Source organism: Lepisosteus oculatus, chromosome 4 (assembly GCF_040954835.1).
Source record: "Lepisosteus oculatus isolate fLepOcu1 chromosome 4, fLepOcu1.hap2, whole genome shotgun sequence".
NCBI lineage: Eukaryota > Metazoa > Chordata > Actinopteri > Semionotiformes > Lepisosteidae > Lepisosteus > Lepisosteus oculatus.
The window spans coordinates 7,980,007-8,004,517 of NC_090699.1; the positions used below are offsets into that span (position 1 = coordinate 7,980,007).

Below are 24,511 nucleotides of genomic sequence, written 5' to 3' on the forward strand. Positions count from 1 at the left end.
AAATAAAATGGAATGCAGCTATTCCCAAGTTAGAAGTTTAATTTTAAACTCCAGGTTTGTAAAAAAGTTGTTTATTTTAATTTATAGTTTTTAATAGTCTGTCCTTGTCCTAGAGAGCCCCAACCTCCAGTACTGTATATCTAATATAGGTACATTATCTCAAACCTGTGACGAAGGTGATGCATCAAACCGATAATGGATTCCATCGATTAACAATTCCACTGACAAAAATTCTCAAGACTGCATGAAGAATTGTTCTTTTTAATGCTGAACTGGAGCACAGCTTGTCCTTCTTTAGATCTTTTCAAAAACTCTGCCCGAACTGGAATGGAATAAACAAGCTTCAAAAGGACTCCCACTCTAGAGTGGTTCTGCATGTTTCCTACAGAAATTCAAAATTGGCTGCCTTATGCCTGGTTACTCTACAGCGCAGATTTCTGCTGCACGTCTGATTTTCCAGCAGCCGTGTCACCCTGCAACTCCCAGCTGGCAGCCCCACTGAAGCTCAGCAGGTATGAGTGAGGTCAGTACCTGGATGGGAGACTCCTGGGAAAGCTGAGGGTGCTGCTGGGAGAGGTGTTAGTGGGGCCAGCAGGGGGTGCTCACCCTGCGGTCTGTGTGGGTCCTAATGCACCAGTATAGTGATGGGGACACTAGACTGTATAAAGGTGCTGTCCTTCAGAGGAGACGTAAAATTGTGGTCATTAAAAAAACAGGGCTTTTCTCGAAAGGAGTAGGGGTGTTACCCCAGTGTCCGTGCCAGATTTTCCCAATCTTTACCAATCATGGCCCCCTAATAATCCCCCTCTATGAACTGGCTTCATCACTTTGTTCTCCTCCCCACTGATAGCTGATGTGAGGTGAGAGTACTGTGTGCACCATGACTGGCGTCACATCATCCAGGTGGGGCTGCACACTGGTGGTGGTGGAGGGGATCCCCATTACCTGGAAAGTACTTTGAGTGGAGTGTCCAGAAATGTGTAAGCAATAATAATAATAATTATTATTATTATTATTATCTTCAGAGTTAGGAACCTGTTTAATCTGGTATGCTCCCTGGAGAAACAATGGCTATGTCTCTGGTGTTATCAGTTGTCCAAAAGAACAGGTAGACCTTCTCCCGTTCGTTTAAGTGCATGTCTCCAAACGTGTAGAGGTGAGTCCTGGATTCCGCGTTGTAATAGGAGACCTGTTTCTCCTCCACGTCCACATATATCCCCACCCTTCTGGACTTGAGGCTTAGAGGCAGAGGGGTGGGGGGGTCAGTGAAAATCCTGAATTTGGACGAGTAGCACCCCAGAGCCCAGTAGCCCTCCTGAGGAGTGAAGCCAAACTCTCCTTTCTTCTCGGCGGACTCTCTGGTCACTCCTATCGTCCACCTCTCGTTCACCTCCACCTCCCAGTAGTGCCGCCCGGCGGAGAAGCCCTGCCTGCTCCGCACGCAGTAGCGCTCGCCAAACCTCTGCGGGGTGTCGGGCAGGTCCCTCCATCCCGCCTCCTTCACGCGCTTCCCCCCCTCGGACAGGGCAAGATTGCGGTGAGCGGACTCTGGGTCAAGAGTCACGTCATCTGTAGGGAATCAGAGGGAAAAACGAAGAGAAGAAACCTGTGAGAAGACCGTGCAAGTGCAAACCATCAACAGTATCTCTAAGATAAGATCAGATCACTTTAGTGGCCATATACAATTTCTTGTATAAGGAATTTGTCTTTTCAGATACCCCAGCTTTCTCTCCATGAGACACAAAGACAGGCAGAGAAGCTTGGGGTCAGAAGGTCAGCCATTTATACGGCGCCCCTGGAGCAGCTGGGGTTAAGGGCCTTGCTGAGGGAACTGCAGTCTGACATGGAGGATGAAGGGGTTGAACACCCCCTCACTTTCATGAGGAATGAGCTACGGAGCAGCTGCAGGGGTGAAGGTGGGGTTTTGGGAAAGGAAAGCTCAGGAGGCAAGACATCTCTATGCAGAACACTGGAGGAGATTAGGATCTGATCTTCTCCTGAATATCTGTTCAAAACTTCATGAATACAAACCACAACCATTAAATAATATTATTTACTTGTAGTGTTTTGCATCAATGGCTAATGTATAACATTAGCCACACCTGAAGAAGGCTCCACGGCTGAAACGTTGTGTTCTCTTTCTTCTTTTTTTCAGCATGGAATAAACCTATTACTTGTTCCTTTGCAGCTACCCACCTGAACTGCTAATGTATAACATGTCTAGCTTGGCATTCATTTGAAGTTCTGTGGTTGAGTATAAACTGTATGTAACACCATTTCCACTGTTCTGTCATAGGATGGAGAGCAGGGTAATTGTTCAGGACAGGGAAGGTGATGGAAACTCTTTAACTAAGCTCCTCAAGATGAGCTACATATCCTTCAGCCTTTCATATCTGACCAGGTACTGTATACTTAATATTTGGACCAGTGGGGGTAAATTAATTTTGAAAACCTGCATTGAAAGGGTTTACTTAATCAATAGATCACTAAGAACTGGGAAGTGAGTACCAAGAAAAAAAAAAGATTACTTTTGTAAAAATAATAACCATCTCCTAGAGACACAGAAGATTTTCATAATCCAAACCAGGGGGAATGTACAGTAGTCGGATTCAAAATTAACTTTCTTAATGTCCTCTGCCGTCTGTTCTGGTTTGAAACGTCAGATTTTTAACTACATGCTTTTTTACTATATAGTTTGGCAAAAAGAATGAGTCTTTCCAAAAATTTACACCACAAATGCAGAACACTATCTGCTAAATACAAACAACATAAAAACAGCAATAACCTCACTGCTACAACCACTGATACTACTCCTGGTGTTCATTTCATAAATACCTCACATTGGTGTAGTAGGCAAAGTGTCCCTCATAATCTGAAGATCATGAGTTTGATCCTTGCAAACTTGGCCCATCAAGTCTTTGGCCAAGGGACTCGATGGGCCAAATCACTCGTCTGTACTAACCTTTCTTATATTCTGACAGCATGTATTCTTTGGCATCAGCTAATTGTTTTACAAATGATACTTGTTGGCTTTCCATTGATTTCTACAGATAAATCTCTCTATACTTCAATAACAAGGTAACAAAGAAAAACAGTAGTTTCGCTGAGACCAATGGTGATTCAGCTGCTGAGCATTAAGGAAGTGTGTGTCTCATATATTTCCCACTGCTTTCATGCAAAACACATGCTCCTGTGAACCTGCATCTCTGACAGCATCAAACAGGGGCCTTATAAATGCACAGAGGTAAAAAACAACAGGCAACCGGTAGCATCTGTGTGTAAGACTGTTACAGTAACATCAACAAGGACAGTGGCTTAATGTGTGTCAACACGCTGCTCCTCCCAACACACAGTCAACACGCTGCTCCTCCCAACACACAGTCAACACGCTGGTATTCCCAACAGCCATGCTGTATGGAAATAAGAAAACTCAGACCGAGATCTGTTAAAAACTAAATCATTGACCAATAGGCAAGGGAGACCTCTGTTAAACAAAAAAGAGCAACTGCACTTTCTCCTTCTTCATTTTCTGTTGCTGGGATGTATATTTTCTAGGTATTCTATTGACCTTTAGCTTGTGAGAAAACTAACTTAAGTTAGAGAGACGTCACTGCGTAGTTCAACCCAAAGTACATTTAAGAAAGTATCCCCAGCACCATGTTATAGTTCTGTAAAGGAACAGGTAAAGGTTTATTCCCGGCTGAAAAGAGAAGAAAAGAAACACAACGTATCGGCTCTGGAGCCTTCTTTGGGTCCACAGAAAACCAGCCATTTTATATTTCTGGTTTGTTTCTATTCGAACATGTTAGGAAAATGAACTACTGGTACAGAAACGGACATTTGTACCATGTATTGCTCATGCAGAAATGCCAGAAATGATACTGACTCACCTGCGGCACTGCACAACCACTTCCATTCTGCAACACAGAAATGCAAACCATGTTCACAACCCGAGGACCATGCTATGAAGTGTTATAATAAGCATAAACATTATATCAAGTCCACAATGCTGGCAAACATACGTACCTGATTTAGGTACAGCAACCTGTTTTTCTGCAGAAACATAACAAGAGCTTTAATAATAATAATAATAATAATAATAATAATAATAATAATAATAATTGCTTACACTTATATAGCGCTTTTCTGGACACTCCCCTCAAAGTGCTTTACAGGTAATGGAGACTCCCCTCCACCACTAATGTGCAGCCCCACCTGGATGATGCGACGGCAGCCATAGTGCGCCAGAACGCTCACCACACACCAGCTCTCAGTGGGGAGGAGAGCAGAGTAATGAAGCCAGTTCATAGAGGGGGATTATTAGGAGGCCATGATTGGTAAGGGCCAATGGGAAAGTTGGCCAGGACTCTTTCCGAGAAACGCCCTGGGATTTTTAATGACCACAGAGAGTCAGGACCTCGGTTTTAAGTCTCATCCCAAGGACGGATGAGACATTTACTTTGTGCATGGCATAAAGTTTATGTGCATGATCGCTACAAGTTGAGTATTAAGTGGAATGTTCTTCAGAGCTAATAATCTACCATAGGGTTTAAGGATTGCAATCATTTCCACTGCTCGTGTAAAAAGCTATGTGCACTAGAGCACTCGCTATTCTGGAAATAAAAGAAGTCCATGAAAATATTATGAAATATTCAAATAGTAATAGTAATTCAAACACAGGATGGGCTGTAAGCATTGTTTAGAGAAATAGAAAGAGCAAATGTGTTTTTCAGTTGACAAGCTTAAAATGAGATTGAAAAAGCCGATTCAAAGGTTCACTGTGCTGTGACACCAAACAGAACTTACCGCGTTCTTCACGAAGTCTGGGAATAGCTGTGAGGGAAACACAAAATACAATTTAGCACCTGGAAAAAGTGAAACTGAGCTAATATTCTTTTTGAGCTCAACCAGAAGGGGAGTTACTCTTCTAGTAGGAACTCCAGCATATAGAAAAATATTAACTGTGTCATACCTGCTGCTCAAGGTGTAATTAAGTAGTGGTCTGAGTTGCAGGGTGAACCCATGTGCAGGGGGAGAGAGAAAAACAGTAGTTGCAGGCAGTGCAGTGTGGTAGCAGGCAAGGGACACAAGCAGAGCGTGGTGTGGGTAAACTGTCCGGGGTTGTTATCCAAAAGCAGAAGTCTGGTTGACACTGAGAAGGAACAAAGGTCATGTCCCAGAGAAGAGGTCAAAGTAAGCCAGGGTCCAAGCCGAGATAAGCACCATGGAAAGGAACCAGCACAGGAGTGATCTGAGAGACGTAGAAGAGAGCAAAGCGAGGTCAGGAATCCAAAGCAAGTTCAAAACAGGAGACATGGGAGCTCCAGTGGCTCCCAGCAACTCCGTCATGGAGCTAAACTCTATATCAGAGCCTTGAGCATTGTCCGAGCAGATCTTAAATAACCTGAACCACCTGAGGCAGGTGTGTTTGCACATGGCTGGCTTGCAGGTGATACGGGTTTCCTATCGAATACGTTTCAATGGCAACTGGCACTGACCGACAGGTGAGTTGAGGAGTGGCTGGTTGCCATGGCAGCGCTAGCTCACTCTGCCACAGTACAGCAGTTTCTTATGCTCTTATTTTAATTTATGATGTATTTTATTGGACCCTAAAACCACCCCTTTAAAAAATAAAACTCTGCTTTGCGTCTTTATCTATTTCTTTGGGAAAGTTCATATTTGTACCTAACAGGTCATTAGGCCAAATTATCTTACTCCAGTTACTGCAGCATTAAATTAACATTACATAATTAAGTACATAATTCACCTACAGATTGGGCACTGGTGTATTCCATGAGTACACCCCACAAACACTGGTACCCCAGTTTAACTGAAGACATAACTCATTACTTATGGCAACTCAAGATGGCAACGGTACTGCAGCTGGGATCTGACCCTTAATCACCCTGCAACTCACAACTGGTGTGAGCCTGGCCAGTATCTGGATGGGGAACGTCTGGGAAAGGCAAGGTTGCTGCTGGAAGAGGGCTTAGTGTGACCATTAGGGGGTGCCCACCCTGTGGTCTGTGTGGGTCCTAATGCCCTAGAATAGTGATGGGGACACCATACTGTAATCTCCTTCTATGAACTGGCTTCACTGATAGCTGGTATGTGGTGAGAGTACTGGAGCATCATCCAGGTGGGGCTGCACACTGGTGGCAGTGGAGGGGATCCCCATTACCTGTAAAGTGCTTTGCATGGACTGTGTAAGGAATTACAATCTTCCAGTTGACCTTATCAAATACTCTAGAGTGTCCATGTTGCTCATTCATGTGTACTTACCTGCAATTTCACATCTATGTTCCTTTTCTAGAGAGGAATGAAAGGAACATGCGTTAATATGGTCCCCATGACAAGGTCTCACATTCATCTTACAATATTTACATGAGTGCCAGGCACAAAACACAATAATGCAAGAGCAAGGGTCACAATGGGGGCCGGGACTGCACTCATCTGAGGCAAAACACAATCTTTTTCCTAAACAACATTTAAAAGGCATCACTAAGATAAGTGGCCTTAGAATGAAGAAATGAATCAAAGGATAAAATGAACCCAGCCAAACACCTGGGTAGTGGTCACAGGACAGATTACCATTACAGACTGCAGGACCCATTACCAACCACTGAACTCTGCCTTATCAAGCAGAATGATGAGCCCTGAACAACTGCTTAAATGACTGACTAAGCAAAACAACTGAGCCTTGTATCTGCTCCCAGGCCTCTCAGTCAACTTCAAGGTTTCTCCATTAGTGTTGGACAGCAGGATGTCCAACCATACTGGGGGGGTGGGGGTGGGGGTGGGTTTGGGAATAGCCATGGCGTTATTAGTCTGGAAAGATACTTGATCAAAATGAAATGAATCATTTCGAAGTACATCCCGTTTTCTTCGGATATTGTTATGCCGAACTTGATGGGAATTATGACCGTACAATTCACAAGGCTGCACCTGGTAACGTACTGCCCGAGTGTATAAGGATATCACGCAGACATACCATTCATTATTTTCCAAGGGATAATAAGCAGAATAAATGCTAGGGCTGCCGTGGCCGAAATTACGAAGAATGCCACCATCCACATCGAGACCTCTGGAAAAAAATCCCCTGCAACACAATGAAGCCAACACCTCAAAGTCAAAGATCTCTCATCAGTTCCCCCATTAAATAGCTAAGAGCATTAAAGTTCAGGTCTCCTTACACCACTCCGAGGCTTGTTGGAGAACCTCATGCTATCATATGTAGAGATGCAATACAGTAGCTTCTCGGCATCTGCAAACTTCACATTTGCTCATGCACAATTTTCTTCTCGGGTGGAAGAAGAGCAGAACGAGATGCAATCGAGCTGAAGGTTGCCGAGTGCAAGTTTCGGATTTGTGGTGCGACAGACTAGGATCGTGAGGTTACGATACTCTCCCTTCCCTCTGCCCAAGTACCCGCTACCCATATCTCAGCGCGGTCTAGGTCTTATAGCGCTCCAGGTTCTGTGTCAGCTGTGTGGGGAATGATAGGCTGGATCACTTTACGGTTTTTCTTGTCCTTTTCGTTACAGTGGTGATTGCTAATCACGCAGCAGGGAAGGCAGTGAGAGAAAGTGCAGGCATCCACTAGACCAAGGAGAGGGATTCATGTTTATTTTACTATAAGTTTGTGATTACTGCCATTTCTTTTAGTTAATCAATGTTATCTTAATTAACTTAAAGCTAATGCACTGGTACTTAAATGATCATATAAGGGAGAATGACTTATGGCTTTTAACTATACATCCTATATACTATAATACATAATCTGACAGTATAGGTGTGAACTTGGTAATATGTGAATTTTGCTGTCTGTGAGGGTTCTCTGCATCGCTCTCTTGCAAATGTCGAGACCCTATAAAAGATACGTACCGTGTTTATAATATGGCCATTCTATATAAAGATTCTGCATTTTTATGAAAATATTTGATATATAGAAAATAAATCCTTTTACAGACAAAGTGATAATTATTTCTCTTACACACACCAGTTGTTGGATACATTACAAATGCGGTATTTTAAACATGCTCACAAACTGTGAGTAATTCATTACCCTGCAAATTAAAGTCCTTTAAACTGCCCTTAGTGTCTTGCTTAAGTTCTGTAAAGTGCTGAAGTCACAGGACCCTAGACACAACACAGACGACATGGAAAACAATTCTTATAGTTCTTTTAAGCAAGATCATGAGTTATCATAAGAAGATTATGTTTCGGGCACAAAATGGGTGCGTTACCTATTGCAATTAGCACAGCAGCAACAGCAGTGAGCTTTGCCTGTGCAAGCTAATCACAACCACCAGATACTCACTGGACATGTAGAACTGGCTTTCTCCATTGGATTCACGTGCTGAGCTCCTAATGATGCAAGAAAAGACACCAGATTCTTGCTTGACTGGGATAAAGCTGCTGACACTGAGAAGCCCCTGCCTGTTACTCTCCAGCGTGATGTTGGACAGCGACGTCAAATCCTGTCCATCCCTGTCCATCCAGGTCACCACAGGTCTGGGGTACCACCCCTCTGACCTGCACACCAGCTGGGACTGACCCCCTTCTCTGGACTGGAGAGACACCGAGGGCTGGGTCCCCAGAGCTGCCGAGAAATATAAACATCACCAAAAGCGTTCCTCTGAACAAAGGTTTTACAGATTTCACCGGCAAAAAAAAAAAAAAAAAGAAATCAAGTGAATTTTGTGGTGGAGTTGGCGTCCGACAAGGTGGAGCTAAAAAGTCTGGATGGTCATGCGCTTTTCAAAATCTGTCATGATGGATCATCGAGTACCGCAAAACAAATCCATCGCCCAGCACATGATCCCCGTGAAACTCCTACGACACTAAATGCATCCAAAAAACGCAGCGTGAGCAATGCACTTCTTGACATCCATTACAGAATAACGTGATTATAAATGTGTTACTGAGATTTTCCAATCGGCGATTAGGACACCATTTTTTCCTCATCTGAAACAATTACTCAGTCTGTACTTGTACTTGGTGTAGTAGTACAGTCCACTTCTTATTTCAACAGGTGATGATGGGTCCCTATAAATTCATCTGATAGCTTAGCTTCGTGAAATATCTCATGTCCAGTTCCGTTTACGTCATATGCCCGAGTGCAATGAATGGCTTACGTGCATGTATGCACGACAGTAACATAAACACAAAACAGCCTCAGCAACAAGAACAAAGTTATGCATAATGTACATTGCATATGAGATATTATTAATTTGGTGAATGGTAATTATTGCACATCATCTTATATAAGGTTGTCTGCTTTAGATAATAAACAATAAAAGCAGTCAGAAATGTAGCATGGGATTTTTACAGGATGGACTCTTAAGATCAACAGTTTCTATTGCATTAATGTTTCAAAATCCAGGTGTGGAAGAGCACACTCACCTTTTACAGTGACCTCAATAAGTGCTTCCTCATACCAGTCTTTGGATTTAGCCAGACACCTGTACAGTCCTTCATCAGACACCTGGACCTTGCTCAGTCTTAACGAGATGTTGCCCCTGTCCAGCTCTCCTTGGAAAAGCTCAGCTCTTCCCCTGTATGACGGGTTCTGATCCTCTATGTTATTTTCAGAATTCAGGTAGAGACAAACAGGGTCATGAAAGTCATCTGTGAACCACCGGACCTCTAGGCCCACAGCACTAACGCTGGGCGAGAGGTAACAGGGCAAAACGATATCTTCACCGACAAAAGCAGCGACAGGCTGATCTGGACCAAGAACTGCGATTCCGTCTGTAAAGAAAAAAAAGATGTGTACAGAAAATGTCAGCTTCAGTCTTCCCTCTTGAAGAGTGGATGGACTGCTTCACAGTCCTCACACATCTCACACATGCTTTTCTCTTAATTGGATCTTGGGCTGACCATACCTGATTCTGAATAAACCAGGGGCTGGAGTAGGAGGGACATTACTGTTACCAAAAACCAAGTTGGATTGAAGGATTTCATCACTGGAAAAAAGAAAAACAAGCAGTCATTAAGCAGACGAAACTGGTCAGAATTGTGTTTTTGAAAATCACAGGATCCCACCCCCAAAAAAAGATCTCCCTTTCTTTAAAGCTCAATTTCCTTAGGGGTTAAAGGTCACAAGTGTTGTGAATGTAGAGGCCCAGCTGTTTGACACTACTGGTGGCGCTGGGTTCAAATCCAGACCTGTGCTGTCTGTGTGGAGGTCGTATCCTCTCCCCCATATTCATATGGGTTTTCCTCCAGGTGCTCCAGTTTCCTCCCACAGTCCAGACATGCTGGGAGGTTAACTGGCTTCTGGGAAGCCTGGGAAGACTGGTCCTGATGTGAGTGTGGTGTGTGCGTTTGTTCTGTGTCCATGTGGGCACTGCGATGGACTGGCCTTGCGCCCATTGCTTGCTGGGATAGGGCCCAGCACCCCCACAACCCTAAAGTGGGAGAAGCAGTCAGCAAATGGAGTGAAGGGAGTCTGGCAGGAGTTTTACAATATCTTCAATAACCCGAGCACTGAAGAGTTTGCTTTTCAGATCCATACAGAATTTAACTGGACATACAGTATTCCTGGAAGACAAAATCCACCATAACAAACATGCAAGAGAAATTAGACGTAAGTACTTCTCAAGATGAAATGCTTTCAAACATCTATGATGTAAACAGTTTTCTTTCTACTGGAAACGTAAAAGAGCATGGTCTATATTAACTGCACTGCCTTAATTGAGATAATATCAGATTTAGTGGGTCAAATCGATTGGCACATGCAGCAGCATCCCAACGATATGCAGGTTTCATCTTTGAGAATATAAGAGTATAAGTCTGTTGAGCTCATAATGAACTCTTTACATATGCCATGGCATTGTTTTATACTTTAACTCCGGCTCATGCTCTCATGGTTTCCGTATCTCATTTTCAGAAGAATTAACCATTTTCTAACAACCAGTTGTACTGAAAAACAGGAGAACGAATTCCTCTCCTTGCGCAACGAAATACGCGCACTGCATTTAACGCTCTTTCCACTGGCATGAAAGTGAACGACATTTTACGCTCCGCTGATAAGCCTCTACGTTTGTTCACAAGTTCAGAACAGAAGCTCATCTCCTTTGAAAATGAATGACATTGAAATACAAACAAAAGCCCAAGTTAAACTCTGAGATGTCTTTATAGCCTTACCATATAGCAAGTTGGTAACTATGCCACATCTTCCTCTGCAACGTTTAAAAGAAGCCAAAGAAATATTTTTTTTCTGAAAACATTCAGACACTACGGAAGCGCATAGCTGCCATTAAGAAAAAAAATATCTCCTAATTACAAGATAGGATATTCTCGCGTACTTTACGCGATTATAGCACAACTGGTAGACACTACCTACATTATCATTATCGTTTTCGTTAAATGACTTTCAGTTTTAAGCAATGGAAACGGCACACTCGCTCTTGTTTAAGGATACATGCAAGTATCCTCATAGTTAAAACGGTGTTCACATGTATAGTTAAAACTGTAACATTTCATGTATAACCTCCCGTGGAAAGTTAAGTCCATGCGCATTTAGCATGCAGCATTGCACATTGTCAGAACACTAAGGCCACAGTTCCAGCTGAGCTCTCTGTAGGTGCTCTCCGCGCTCGATGTAACAGGTTGTTCATACACTGTTCATATACCCCAATGCTGATTGCTATCTCATTATAACAAGAGATGTGTCTCATAATTACGAGATAACTTCTTATTTTTTTCCCTTGATGGCAGTAATGCAGTTCCGTACAAAACAATCCTAAATTCAATTCATTTGCAGCCACTTAAATTCCAAACGCACACAGAAAAGGAATCATACTGTATACGAACTACATGCGGTAGTGTATTAGGTGTATTACAGCCCGTAATGACAAGGTTGTGACGATAATAAAATAATTTTAGAAAATTACCTGCATCAGCTTCTTCCACCGCGTATTTAATTTACTTCCTTAAATTGCAGGGTGCCAGCCCAGTGCCTCCTTTGCCTCCAATCCTCCTCAAGGTACAGTACATCGAGATATTTGTATATAGTATATATAAATGTTTATGTATATTGTAACGTTTTCAGGGGGTGCCGGCTCAAAACTGGCTGGGATCTTAATCAAACAAAGCTAGAAAAGTAATTCAGCCTCAAATCTTTACAAACAGGCTCCTAATAATCCCTCACAGTTGAGACGCTCCTTAGACATGAAATGAGCAGGCCATTCCCCCCCACCCAAAGCATTTTGGGAGATGTAGTTTTTCGTCTCCCCTCCACAGATGAAACTATTTTTTTTTTTAAAGAGACAGGGACATATGAGTAGTGGCTTCTCAAAACTAGACGCAAAGTATACTCTGCCCCACATTTCTTCTCGATATGTATAGTATATATATATGTATGCATGTATACTGTATGAATACCCCTGCTGTCCAACAATATTTAATTTCCCCATTGCATTTGCATTTTAGTGATAGTGTCTAATGCATTTTATGGTTCTAAGAAGGGTTTCAGAAACGTTTTTCAAAATCCAGGTTAGTGCCACATTCAGCAAAGTCACAGTGTGTCTGTCATCTGCACTTTTAAGGCAGATGAAGTTATCAAAACTGTTTATTATCTTGATTTACGGTTATACTTTCTAAACAATTTCTGAAGGAAAAGAAGCCATTTCCTAATCCATCTGCTCATTCGACGTATACTGGATATTAGAATATCTCCTTTATTTGTTAAATGTTTATAGAGGTCTGCAAAAACTGTAGTTTCGTTTCAAATATATTTACATCTATTAGTAAAAAATCAAACACTCCCACTTTCTTTTTTTTTTACGAAACCAGTGGTTTATTGTTCTTTATAATACTGTGGAAAAATAATTACATACATTTTGAAAAAATATCAGAAAATAAAAATAAAAGACACTCCTTTTTTACGCGAGAGTACAATGACCTTTAACCGAGAATACTGAATACAAATCTCCTCTTCTTCAGAACCACAAACAGGAATGATAACAAACAGTCCAGAAGGTTCATTCATACCGAAGTGAAAGGAAAACGTTAAAACAGAGGAAATGAAATAATGGAACTGCTTGATTAAAAGAAGTGCTGTTTTTATTACTTTTATAAAACCCTTTTCCACACTGAGAATATTGAGCCTTTTGATAGAACTAACTTTTCGTGCAACTGATGGCTTCTTTTACTCTGAAACGGGTGTACAGTCGAGTATGCGGAGGGTGTATCTGTTAAATCTTTGGAGCAAAGACATTCTGAACCAACCCAACCTCATTCCTGAATTAAAAATGCCAATATATGATGGGGCTACTGTCAGATTTTCAGCTGCTGTGGCTTAAACACTGTAGTTTAGATCAACCGGAGTGCTGTAGCTTGGCAACAATTTGAAACGTATCCTCTAGAGTCGAAGGACTGTAGAAAATCCATTCTCCCCCCCAAAAAAACAAAACAAAATGCCACCATCTGTCCAAATGTGAAGGCTTCTCCCTTGTCAGCCCTCATAAAAACCCCTCTGGACGAGGTCCCAAGCTTTTGCGCTGCTGAAATATTCCTGGGTAAAAGGTTAGTGATCGCCCCTTTTCCATTCATGACCCAGGGAACGGGACTGATCCATCGGGTCAATGATAGTCACCCCGGGTTCTGAAGAGATTCGCAGCTGTGCCTGTTTTCCAGTAATGTCGAACACCTCGACAGCTACACACTTGGAAATAAGTAAGATTAAAACCATGCTCTTAGAAAAATCAGGAGGTTCTCTTGTTCTCCAGGATCAGGAGTGAATATTAGTGGTAGGTTTCACGGCCTGTCTCTTCCTTCCACAGCCTTCTCATGAACAGGAAATCAGAGTGACTTTTATCGCTGGAAATTCAAGCAATAAACATCATCATTATCATCCTCCATCAGCATTGGAAGATGAGAGCGAACCCTAACCCTCATCAAGCCTTTGTTTCATGTCTGGGAAACCTTCTTTATGACTGGCCAGTACCACACTTTTTGTCTGGGAGGGCTACTGATCAGTTCTATTTCCGGAGCTGTGACTACAACATTCAGACCAAATCTGAATTGATGGGGGAGTTGGAAATGGGAAAAGCTGATTATTTTTTGTGGATTTCTGATCAAAAGGACTCAATATTCTGTTCAATTTTTAGGACATAAGGCCACACTCACACACCCTCCTCCGATCATCTCAGCAGCTTCTTCACGTATTGCTTATGCTTCTAAACTTCTGTCCGACAAACCTTTGAACAAAATACATCTTTTTTATTTTTGCTTTTTACTGTAGGCAGGATGAAACTGTGTATTCCAGTGTAATAAATAGATTGTTAAAGGACAGAACTATCTTAAGAACATCGAAGCCAATCGTGGTTGGTTCATGCCAGTCCCATGTAATGCCCCAAATCCCCTGCTTCTCTTTCTAATTGGCTAATTAAGTGAACACTTCATGCATTTTTTTCCAGGTTTATTTTGCCCCCAAAAAGTAACACATTTCAAGCTCCAGAGCAAATGCTGTAGTGCTCTGCACACCTGCAGCTGTGTGGAGGAGCTGAGAATGATTAAGAGGCGCTAATTAAGAAATTAGTTCAATCTAGAGTTCAATTAAGCACAAAGAAAGCCCAACTGGAACAAAATGGAGCAGTTACTGTGATCCAGAGGAAAGCTCGGGGGAAATGCAGGATAATTAGGGCACTGTTGCCTGAAACAAAAGTACGTCTGAGACAAAAGGATCTATTTTTCGTCAGTTTTGTGGAATTTGGCAGCGCAGCCTCAGTGTCACAGCTCAAATATCCTAGAGCAGCCCCTGAAGGAGACCCAGCAAAAAGCAAGCGCAGAAGTAACTTATGCACCGAGACAACAGCCAGTTTGCTGTGCTGTCTAGAAGAATGGGTTTCAAAGCTCATACGTACTGCTTTCCTTCTGCCTTTATTTCTGGTTCCTCAACTGGAAAGTTGACAATAACAGCTGAGCTCTGCCCTTCACCACCACAATATGATGATGATGAGAATAATAATAATAATAATAATAATAATTAATAATAATAATTCTTTACGCTCATACAGTGCTTTTCTGGACACTCCACTCAAAGCTCTTTACAGGTAATGGGGATCCCCTCCACCACCACCAGTGTGCAGCCCCACCTGGATGATGCTCCAGTACTCTCACCACACACCAGCTCTCAGTGGGGAGGAGAACAGAGTGATGAAGCCAGTTCAGAGAGGGGGTTATTAGGAGGCCATGACTGGTAAAAGGCAGGGGGAAATGAGCTGGATTTTCAATGACCACTGAGAGTCAGGACCACGGTTTTCAATCTAAAGGACAGGGCCTTTTTTACAATACTCCCAACACTATACTGGGGCATTAGAAGCCACACAGACCAGACAGCCGCTGTACTACTGTGATCAATTCCATGATCCCCTCTATCCTTGCTATTTAACAAGACCTCTGAGGTACTGAACCCCCCCAGAAAAGCTGATTTCAAATTGCTTTTACACCATGGGTGGCGAACCCTGGAACTGGAGAATCACAATTCAGCACCTTTAAATCACTTTTCTAAACACGTGGAACAATTTCATCCGGCTTACAGTAAAACAGCCCCAAACGACACCAAAGGAACAGCAAATTCAATATACAGGAGGATTCTTTATGACACACGTGTCGTACCAATAGTAATAATACAAAAGTACTGTAGTGCATATAAATATTTTTTTTCTTTTCAAATGTACACAGGTTTTCTTTTTCAGCTTGTTGTTTCACCGTCTTCGTCAATCAGGATAAAAAAATAATAATAATAATAACAATGGTAAATAACAGTAACAAACATAATCGGAGTATTCATCATAACATAAGAGCAACGGTACAGTAATAATAAAATTAAAAAAATGGAATGTTCGGAAACCTATTTACAAAGTCCTGGAAGATGTTGGAAAAAAACGTTGGAAGATGCCAGTTTCAGAGAAATTCTGTCTGCTGGGGGGGAGTTGGAGAGGGGAGACGTGAATTTTGGACGCACGTCGTCACGGTGATAACCATGATGAAACCCAGACAGGAAGAAGAAAACCACGAGTGATTGTCGCCGAGAGAAAACAAATGACCTACCCTCCCCACCCTCACCTTCCTATCCCAACTCGCTGTTTTTTTTTTAATAAAAAAGTTCTTTCGCACTCGAGCACCTTATGCGAGACGCTTTCACCGCCCGAAGTGTCCCGAAATTTCTCGGCGGCCGCCGCCACCTTTTTCAAACGCGCCTTTTTCCTTCCAGAGACGAAGCTCCATGTTGTGCGGTCACTTTCTCTGGAAATCGCCCGGGCGTCGGTGAATCCCGGTTTCTCGCCGTCTCGATTCCCAGACACACGCACACGAGCGATATCCGCCAACCGCGGCAATAAAACAAGAGAAGAAAAAGCCCCTATTTCCACTCATTAGATAAACAAATCAGGGGGAGCTGACATCGTATCGGCCCCCGGCTGACAGAGGCAATGGTAAACGAGCCACATATTAAAGACTGATTTAATATGCTCTAAAGACGTCTCCTTTACAACTCAGATTGAATGATGTAAGGAAGCACAAATCTCAAAAAGATTTATCCACGCCATAAAGGCTGTGGACCTCTCTCTCTGTGCAAGCACGTGAAGAAAGCCTTTTTGTCTTTATCAGGCATCAGAGACAGGTTACGGGGGTTCAGTTTGACTGCACTGTGAGGCCCCATTAACACTCCAGTCTGAGAGAGAGAAGACTCATCCAGGATCAGTTTGCGCTCAAGAGAGTTTGGGGCAGGCAGTTTCTGAAAGGTATCTTCTGCTCGCGGGAGAGTCCATGCGGGGAGCACTAAGACTCACAAGCAGCCCCAACATTCGAGGAGAAGCCAGATTCTGTTGCAAAGTTCTCCTTCGCTTCGGCGCCGTGCTGTTCCAAGAAGCTGAGGAATTCAGAACAAACTCAGTCGGGCTGACCAGCACATTCGAGGATCAGGTTGAGGGATCTCAGACGTGGTGAGCCCACAAGACAGGACGTCCTCGTTGAGCACTGCATGTTCTTGGATATACTAGTAGTCTTCCTTGTGCCTTAGGCTTCCCATTCCATTTGAGCGAATGAGCTCTTGTGCTCAACAGCTTGAGTTTCCGTAACATGGTAAAGAAATCTGATCAACAGGGTGACCAGCTGGCCCTAGGCTAACACTTCAGAGACGCAATGAGTTTTTGAATAAAATTGCAGAGGTCATCTAAGGACAGCCTGATTTTATCAACGTATATAATGTCTGTTACCAAATGTTATTTATTGGATGTAAGACTTTGTTGTAGCAATGCCATTGCCTCACAGGTAAGACTTTAATCCTCAATCTTGGAGGTATCTCGAAACGTACATGAGGTCTCAAAGTGTCCTGTTAATCTAGGGTGAGCTGGCCTCTGTCCTGTCATACCGCAGCCCTCTTATAGTTCACACTGATACCAAACCTTGCAGGGCAAACGAGTCCTCCAGGAAGTGTCTGGACAAGACTGGAAAGGGAGAGCAAAAATATACTTATGAAAGTGATGCATTGGATTCTAGATTCCTTCCACAGATGCTAACGACAAAGCTGATATCATTCCAGTAGGGAGCTGCGTCAGCATGCGTAGGCTGCAAAGGAACGGGTAATGGTTTATTCTGTGCTGAAAAGAATAGAAAAGAGACACAGCGTTTCAGCTGGGGAACCTTCTTTTCCTTTCAGCATGGAATGAACCTTTACCTGTTCGGTATCATTCTATGGTGCCTGAAGAACATCAAACCTTAAAAGCCTCAGATCTCACACAATGCCAAGGTTTAAGCCAATAATGGGTACGAATAAGTCTCCAGACACCCCTGAACTGATCCAAACTGCATAAAGAGGCGATTCAAATGTGACTCCCTCCAGGAGTTTTCCTTCAAATATTTTTATGAAGTGACTTACGTTTGCTGTATACTTTTTTCCTCCCCTTCACTTAATACAGTACAGCACTTTATTTCCCAAGACACCTTACCAGGCTTTCAACACAGGTCTCTCCAGAAATAGGAGTTAAAAAAAAACAGCATAACGCCATGGCTGTAGGCCACCCTTTACCCCGTCTGTACGATGTTGGCTTTCTTAATGTCTTTACACTCGAGAATGTCAGGATATCTCGCTTCTTAAACACAGACAAGGTCCATTTTCGCCTAAAGGTCAACTCCTGTGCCCGTCCTGTCAGAGCTGGTCGTGGATTATTCTCAAAACTAGTTCTCAGACACCCTGAGGTCTGGCCGTAACAGATTCTCGGTCTCTTTGCACTCTGCGTAAGGAATGTTCTTAAAACGAACAATGGGGGGGGGGAGGGGGGAACAAACAAACATTTGCCTTCTTCAACGGCGTGCCCTCCTTTTCCTTCAAATGCGGCAACCGTAAGCTGCGGTAAGGGACAGCTGTTCCACGTCACCATCTCAGACTTCATGAAGGAAAGGTCTGAGAGCACTGTCCACATCCGGGTAATTTGAAGGTTAAAAGCATTGCGTGCTTTTGGTAGAGAGTCCTCTCTGTTGTTTATTGCAAACTATTCTCCAAGGAAGGTTACAAACTGCTCAGCCTGTTTTGCTTGGTTGGGTGGTAGCTGCTTAATCGACGCATCTAGTGGATTCCTGAAAGATGCAGGAGGATCGGATTGAGCCACGGGGATGGGGGGTTCAAACACCCCCCCAAACCCTTTGTGTAAAGAAAAGCCTCTTACTCTCGCTCATGAAACGCTCATTCTCTAATTTCCCATTGGGGCCGCCTGATCCTCCTGTTCCCTGTTGATCCTGACTGCATTAAAGTGTGTCCTGCACCAGTTCGGAAGGAGATGATGCTCCTCTCACTATCCGTTCATCTCCGAACAGCTCACCCTGGCATCTTCACCCTTGACGGGGGCATGCAGCAATGCTATCGCCTGCGTGCACGCGAACCTTCTCCGCACCACTATGCTTTAGGTCAGTTTTTGTTTCCTTTCAGTAGACATCCTTACAAGTATCACACGCGCTCAAAGGCCTCTTTCATCTTTCCGCCTCGGAATGCTTGCCTGCGGGCTTATTTGGCTGCACGGGCATATTCTGTGTACTATCAGAAGGTAAGTCAGAATATTTAACCTTTCCTTGTTTTTTTTTTCCTAAAACACTACAAAGGTTCTGCAGCTACAACAGTGCAATGTTAATGCTTAGAATGTCAAACCACCTCCACATCAGGAACTGAACATTAGCCTGGAAGCAGGTGGACTCTGCTTTATTTACAGGTGAATTTACCTGGCGTATTCATGACTGCGAGGACATTTCAAGCAAAATGCCCGTTTTAAAAACGTATAACACAAGAGAGGTTACACATTGGCCAAATGGAATCGAGGAAAGTTGACAAAACAAGGGGATGCCTTTTGGCTCATCTAAGTCATTTGGTAGTCTGTATTGCTGAAAAAAAAAGGCCTGCAATCTTACCACTGCATTGGGATCTGTGGTTTTAACGCCTCTTTTGAGCTCCAGCATCAGCAGCTCGTGAATCTAGCTGAATCCCAATCCAGTTCCGACCAGCTCAGAGCAGGAGTTTTCCCTTCCAGCGAAAATGAGCCCCTCGGCATCAAATAACAACCTAATACATTTGGTCCAGAGTTCAGTACAAAAATATTCGAATACCCCTAAAGTCTCACTCTAATATAAAAAGTACCAACAGTCCCCCATGCTACTGAGCATGTGATGGGCAACAGCAATATCAGAGGCGACCAAGTGCCAAGACAAGCAAGGAGGACAATCCTCTCTCTCTCTCTGGTCAGCCTGAGACTACCCACAATGCAGCACAACTGAGCCGCTATCTGTTCCAACAGAACGTCATGAGTTGAGTCCAGCTGGTTCTTGCTGGGCCTCTGGACTGAAAGCTAATATTTCACAGGCCTCGGGCCCGTGTCCCGTTTAACCGATCCGGACTGTTCCTACAAAACGTCAAAACACGTCGCTCCCCTTAAAAAAATATTAAAATAAAGACCTTCTCCTTCGAGGCCATGGCTCTTTCCACAATTAGTCTGTCACTAACCCCCCCCCCCTGCCCCCCACTTCCTTGAGCAGTCCCCTAAAATTTGAAATTTCTCTTTTGAGTTTCATTTCTAAACTGGCTTGTGCTTTCTCAAGAACGTGTATGGCCAGACTTTATTTCCTCCCGAATCGCTGCAGCCCATTGTGTACAAAAGTATACGTATATATAATTTATATTTTAAAATGATAACACCTATAGTACTATGCCTTTGTGTGTGTATGTGCATGTGCTTGCTTGTGAACTATACAATACAATAGAATACTTTCAAAAATATTTTTTTTGTTTCTTCAGTGGGAAATTTAGCTAGGCTACTTCTGACTCCTATTTACATGAAAGAATGGAGAGATGTGGACTAACGCTCGGTGGATGATGAATTAGCCCTTATTACACTCAGGAGAGACACAAACAGACACACATCTCGCCCTGTGACATCTTTTCGAACGCGCAGACTTCAACAGCCGACCCAGGCGGTCCAGAAGGAGTGGCCAGAGACCTCGCTGGACCTGGCCATCATGAGAAAACGCCTGCAACAGTTCCCGCCATACTACAAGCACGACACGATATGGGACTCTTAACCGGAATCATTTTAGGTGGTGTCAGAAAATGACTACTTGCTGTATGTTCTGATTGGTCACATGAGCTCCCCTTTGCCTATTTCAGCTGCATTCCCAGCATAATTGTTGCCACTGGCCCAATTATGGTCACTTTGCACATTCATGCACCTTTATTATTAAGAATTGAAATCTTGAAATCTATATCTTTTAGGTGCTGAAAGATACTCCAGCAAGGGTGTTCATTAAAATGTCCCATTGAGAAAATGAGCTCAGTAACATTGGAAGACGACGCTGTAGCGAGGACGGAAATTTGGAATATTTGATGCAAATCTTATACTGATTCCCTGCATTTCTACAGAGGTTTTAATCCTGAAGCCACCCAGAGTGCTTCACACATAGGAAAGGGTCAATGTCCCACAACTGGGAGACACACAGCAGCCATTCTGCACAGCAGATCAGGGGGAGGAGAGAGAAACTGCCACTGGGTTAAGGGGGGAACTTTAGGAAACCAGATTGTACCAGCCCAATGTATAAAGTAGCTGGTACAATGGGATTAACACTCCTACGCTTAATTTACATATATGCTTAAATGAAAAGTCCACCAGACCAGTGTGCTTTGTGTAGTACAAGATATTTCTTAAACTACGACTGAATCTTTTCAAAGGGGGAGCAACTGGCCATCATCGTTATACACCATGCACCCATTTGCTGCCCGCTGTACCCAGCACACAGGGTTGCAGGGGGAGCCGGAGTTAATCCTGGCCAGGAACGGGCACAAGGCAGGATACACCCTGGATGGGACGCCAGTCCATTACAGGGCACACACAGACACACATGCATTCATTCGCACCAGGGCTGGCCTTCCCAGAAGCCAACTAACCTACCAGCATGTCTTTGGACTGTGTGAAAGAACATGCAAACTCCACACCGATAGTACCCCAGGTCCAGAATTGAACCCAGGGCCCCAGCTCTGTGAGTCTGCAACGCTAACCACTGCGCTACCCTGCCACCCCTTTTTGTAAACACACCACAAGGGGGGAAAAAAAACAACATTGGTATTTTTATCGTAGGAGATGTGGACCTAAAGACACGCAAAACAAGACAGGCAGACACCTGGGCTCAAGTCTCCAGGAGCGCTAATCCCTCACCTTCCACAGGCACTATATTAAAATATTTCACACCCCTTCTGTATTCCATTTTGCAATAAAAATGTTTTTAAAGCTAAACGTGACCTGGGGGATGGGGTCGGAGGACAGCAAAAAAGAGACCTGCGCTGGGATACAGCTGTGTTCAGGCTCAAAGTAAAGCAGAGCTTGAGGGGCATAGGGTTGTGTGCTGCAGGTGTTGAAGGTTTTTCTATTGTATAGTTCCACAGTCATTTCACAATTCCCAGATTGTCAGATTTGCTGCATAAACCCCCCCCAAAAAAGAGTCAACTCAGCCTTACAATGATCGTTCCAGCCTCAGCCTCCCTCATACTTCATCCCCCACCTAAACCACCCACTGCCCTCGGAACCGACCCCCTGTGTGGGGGGAGTGAAGGGACATGTCCGGATTGATCAGGTCTGGGCAGAGCTGGTTGCAGGCCTGCCCCTGCGTTTGAACGGCAAGACCGCAGCACATCAGAAAATCCTGCCCCCCCCGCCGCCCGATTTCTTATTCTCACGCTGACATTCGAACCATGGGGCGGATTCGAGCCCAGCCGTGGCAGGAGCAACGTTCCCTGGGGGGCCCCAAGTCCGCGGGGATCGCGGATCGCCTCCCCATCAGGCTTTGCAGCAGCGGAGGTCGACGCAGGACGAAGGCGCCTCGCGCTCCGGGGTCCGGGCATGGCCGAAACGAGGGGGGGGGGGGCGGCCGGGCCAGGCCAGCGTGCTCGGAATCGTCTCCCGCCACCCCTTGTCCGGCTGTGGCCCAGGACCGACGGGAGAAGGGACAGAAGAGGGAAGGGAATTCTCCCGGAAAAATGCAGGATGTTTAGTTAGGGACACGGAAGCCGGTGGAACAGAAAACACCCCCCCCCCACCCCCAATCACAGATCTTGATTAGTCTCTCGATTAGCAAACTTAGGCTCCTGTCCTCCTCGGCCTGCGGATCTGGAGTCGCGTCCTCCCCCGGCGAGCCCGTCACACGTGAGTCTGCATGCGCTGCTGGTGCCGCTGGCCGTAATCGGAATGCTGGGAAGAGTAGGAGAAGCGGGCCGTGGCCGTCCCGTATTTGCCCATGCTGCTGTCCCCCGGGGCGTAGCCCTCGTACCCGGCGCCCAGACGGTCTAGCCTCTCCAGGTTGCCCAAGTTGCCCTGGGTGGCGAATCCTAACCTATAGGGGGCGTAGGTGGGGGCGGCGCTCGGGGGGTACCCGTGCGCCGTGCCGTAGTTTTCGTACGACAGCTGGCTGCTCGTGTCCAGGAGGGTGCCCCCGCACTCGGAAGGGAAATCCGCGGCCCCGGTCGGGGGCACGGGGTTGGGGTTGGGCGCCCCCCCCTGGCGGTTGTAGGTGTTGAACTGGGCGTAGCTGTTGTGGGACAGCCGGGAGGGGGGCCTGGGGTCGTAGCAGCCTCTCCCCGCCCCCCCGGCTCCTCCCCCGCCGCCGGCCCCTCCCCGGCTCTCGGACACGGGCCCGCCGGGGCTGGTGCCGGGGGCGCCCGTGGTACGGTAGTCTGCGTAGAGCATGGAGCGGGAGGAGGGCCGGGTATCGTCGTGGGCCGCCCGCACGTTGTAGTAGCCATTGGTGGGGTCCTGCGGTGAAAAATGCAAGGGACACAGAGGTTAGCGGGCTGGAGCCAAAACTGGCTGGGAGGTCGGCCGCCATTTTCCGGCAAAATCTCCCAACTTTTCTAGGAGGAATCTCGCCAAACTGGCTAACTAGTCCCGCGAATCTGGAGGCGCTCTCTGCCCGAGGAACAACCGGCCAGCCCCCGCGGTAGGACGCCTCTCTTAGCGTCCAGCCAACGCGGCTGACTGTATTTTAGTGTCGGAATGGTGGGTCTGAGGGGTCGGCATCGCGGGAACTGCCATCTACGAGCGAGCGGCGAAGGCGTTCACTTTGCCGCGACCTGTCCCGTTTCTCCCGGCCTCCCCCACGGCTCTGGTGAACCGACTGTGCCACCTGTAGCACGTGCTCCACGCGCATTTCACGTTCATCGTGCAAACTCTGGTGCAACACGTTCTCAATGGCTGCCAAACGGCGCGACGGTCAGCCTGCGAAAATAATAACCCCTGCGTGTCTGGAACGGCGAGGAATCTGCATTCACTCAGGCGAAAGATACCGCAAATGTGACTGCAGTATCTGCAGTGGTGTCTTTTTTGGAACACTTGTTTTGTGTTGGTATGTGCAGAAGAAACTCCGATATGTCTGTAAAGAGGGAGAGATGGAGGGATCTGAATTGTTCATCTGAAGGGAGTGATAGATTTAGAGATTTGGTTGGACAAGTTTACTGATGAGCCCAACCTTTCCTGTTGTACTGCAGTGTCGAAAAAAAGACAGGGAGGATGGTAAATGTCTGGCGTTTCAGACCCTCACTGAGAGACGGGGCAAAATGCTGCAATACCGTCCCGGCAGTGTGATAGGCTTGGACACCAAAGTGAGATTGATCTCCTAGCTCTATCCGACTGTGGCAGTACGTCAGGCAGCGAGAAAGACATGACTGCAATACAAAGGGGTGAGACCTTAAAGGAGTTTGAAAACTGAAGGTTCCCGCCTCTAGCAGTCTGACAGGTGAAAGAACGCACCGTGCCTACAAAGTGAAAGATTGTGGCTTTTACTCCAGACAGCAGTGCATTGTGCTTTGTTGGGAGACCTTTGTCACAGCTTTAGCTGTGGGGAGGGAGAGGATCAGCCGTCGTAATGCTGACGTTAAGGCCCCAGGATGGGGTGGAGGAGTGTGATGTGTCTCTACACTGAGGTGCCTAGTGTTTCTGGGAAAGAGACGAGGTCAGGCCCAGCGGAACGCGGCTCT

General features: G+C 45.1%; 2 protein-coding genes across 4 annotated transcripts in view; both read right to left on the minus strand.

Moving 5' to 3' along the window:
• Positions 1-21: 21 nt before the first annotated feature.
• Positions 22-12,195, minus strand: LOC102687120 (butyrophilin subfamily 1 member A1-like). 2 transcript variants are annotated; one of them, XM_069188496.1, is made up of 10 exons: positions 11,901-12,195; positions 9,888-9,968; positions 9,406-9,753; positions 8,321-8,602; positions 6,992-7,099; positions 6,283-6,309; positions 4,807-4,833; positions 4,027-4,053; positions 3,891-3,917; positions 22-1,569 (listed from the first exon to the last, which is right to left on the minus strand). In XM_069188496.1, the coding sequence occupies exons 2-10, from the start codon at positions 9,964-9,966 to the stop codon at positions 1,040-1,042; spliced, it is 1,455 nt and encodes a 484-aa protein (XP_069044597.1). In that variant the 5' UTR covers positions 9,967-9,968; positions 11,901-12,195; the 3' UTR covers positions 22-1,039. The 2 variants fall into 2 exon arrangements, with proteins under 2 accessions (XP_069044597.1, XP_015194578.2); XM_015339092.2 differs by lacking the exon at positions 4,027-4,053.
• A 1,134-nt stretch (positions 12,196-13,329) lies between these two features.
• kirrel1a (kirre like nephrin family adhesion molecule 1a) overlaps positions 13,330-24,511 on the minus strand; it is a 118,856-nt gene continuing 107,674 nt past the window's right edge. For both annotated transcript variants that reach the window (XM_015339104.2, XM_015339105.2), the window contains exon 15: positions 13,330-23,291. In XM_015339104.2, the coding sequence (XP_015194590.1) occupies positions 22,680-23,291 (612 nt within the window). In that variant the 3' untranslated portion in view covers positions 13,330-22,679. The remainder of the gene's footprint in view (positions 23,292-24,511) is intronic.

Bases quoted from the DNA above. Each gene is read 5' to 3' on its own strand.
- LOC102687120 (XM_069188496.1), bottom strand. From the start codon at position 9,966: ATGAAATCCTTCAATCCAACTTGGTTTTTGGTAACAGTAATGTCCCTC. The intron at 7,100-8,320 runs GTGAGTATCTGG...ATTGTGTTGCAG, and splicing joins AAGCCAGTTCTACATGTCCA to GGGATTTTTTTCCAGAGGTC. The intron at 4,054-4,806 runs GTAAGTTCTGTT...ATGTTTCTGCAG, and splicing joins CAGACTTCGTGAAGAACGCG to AAAAACAGGTTGCTGTACCT.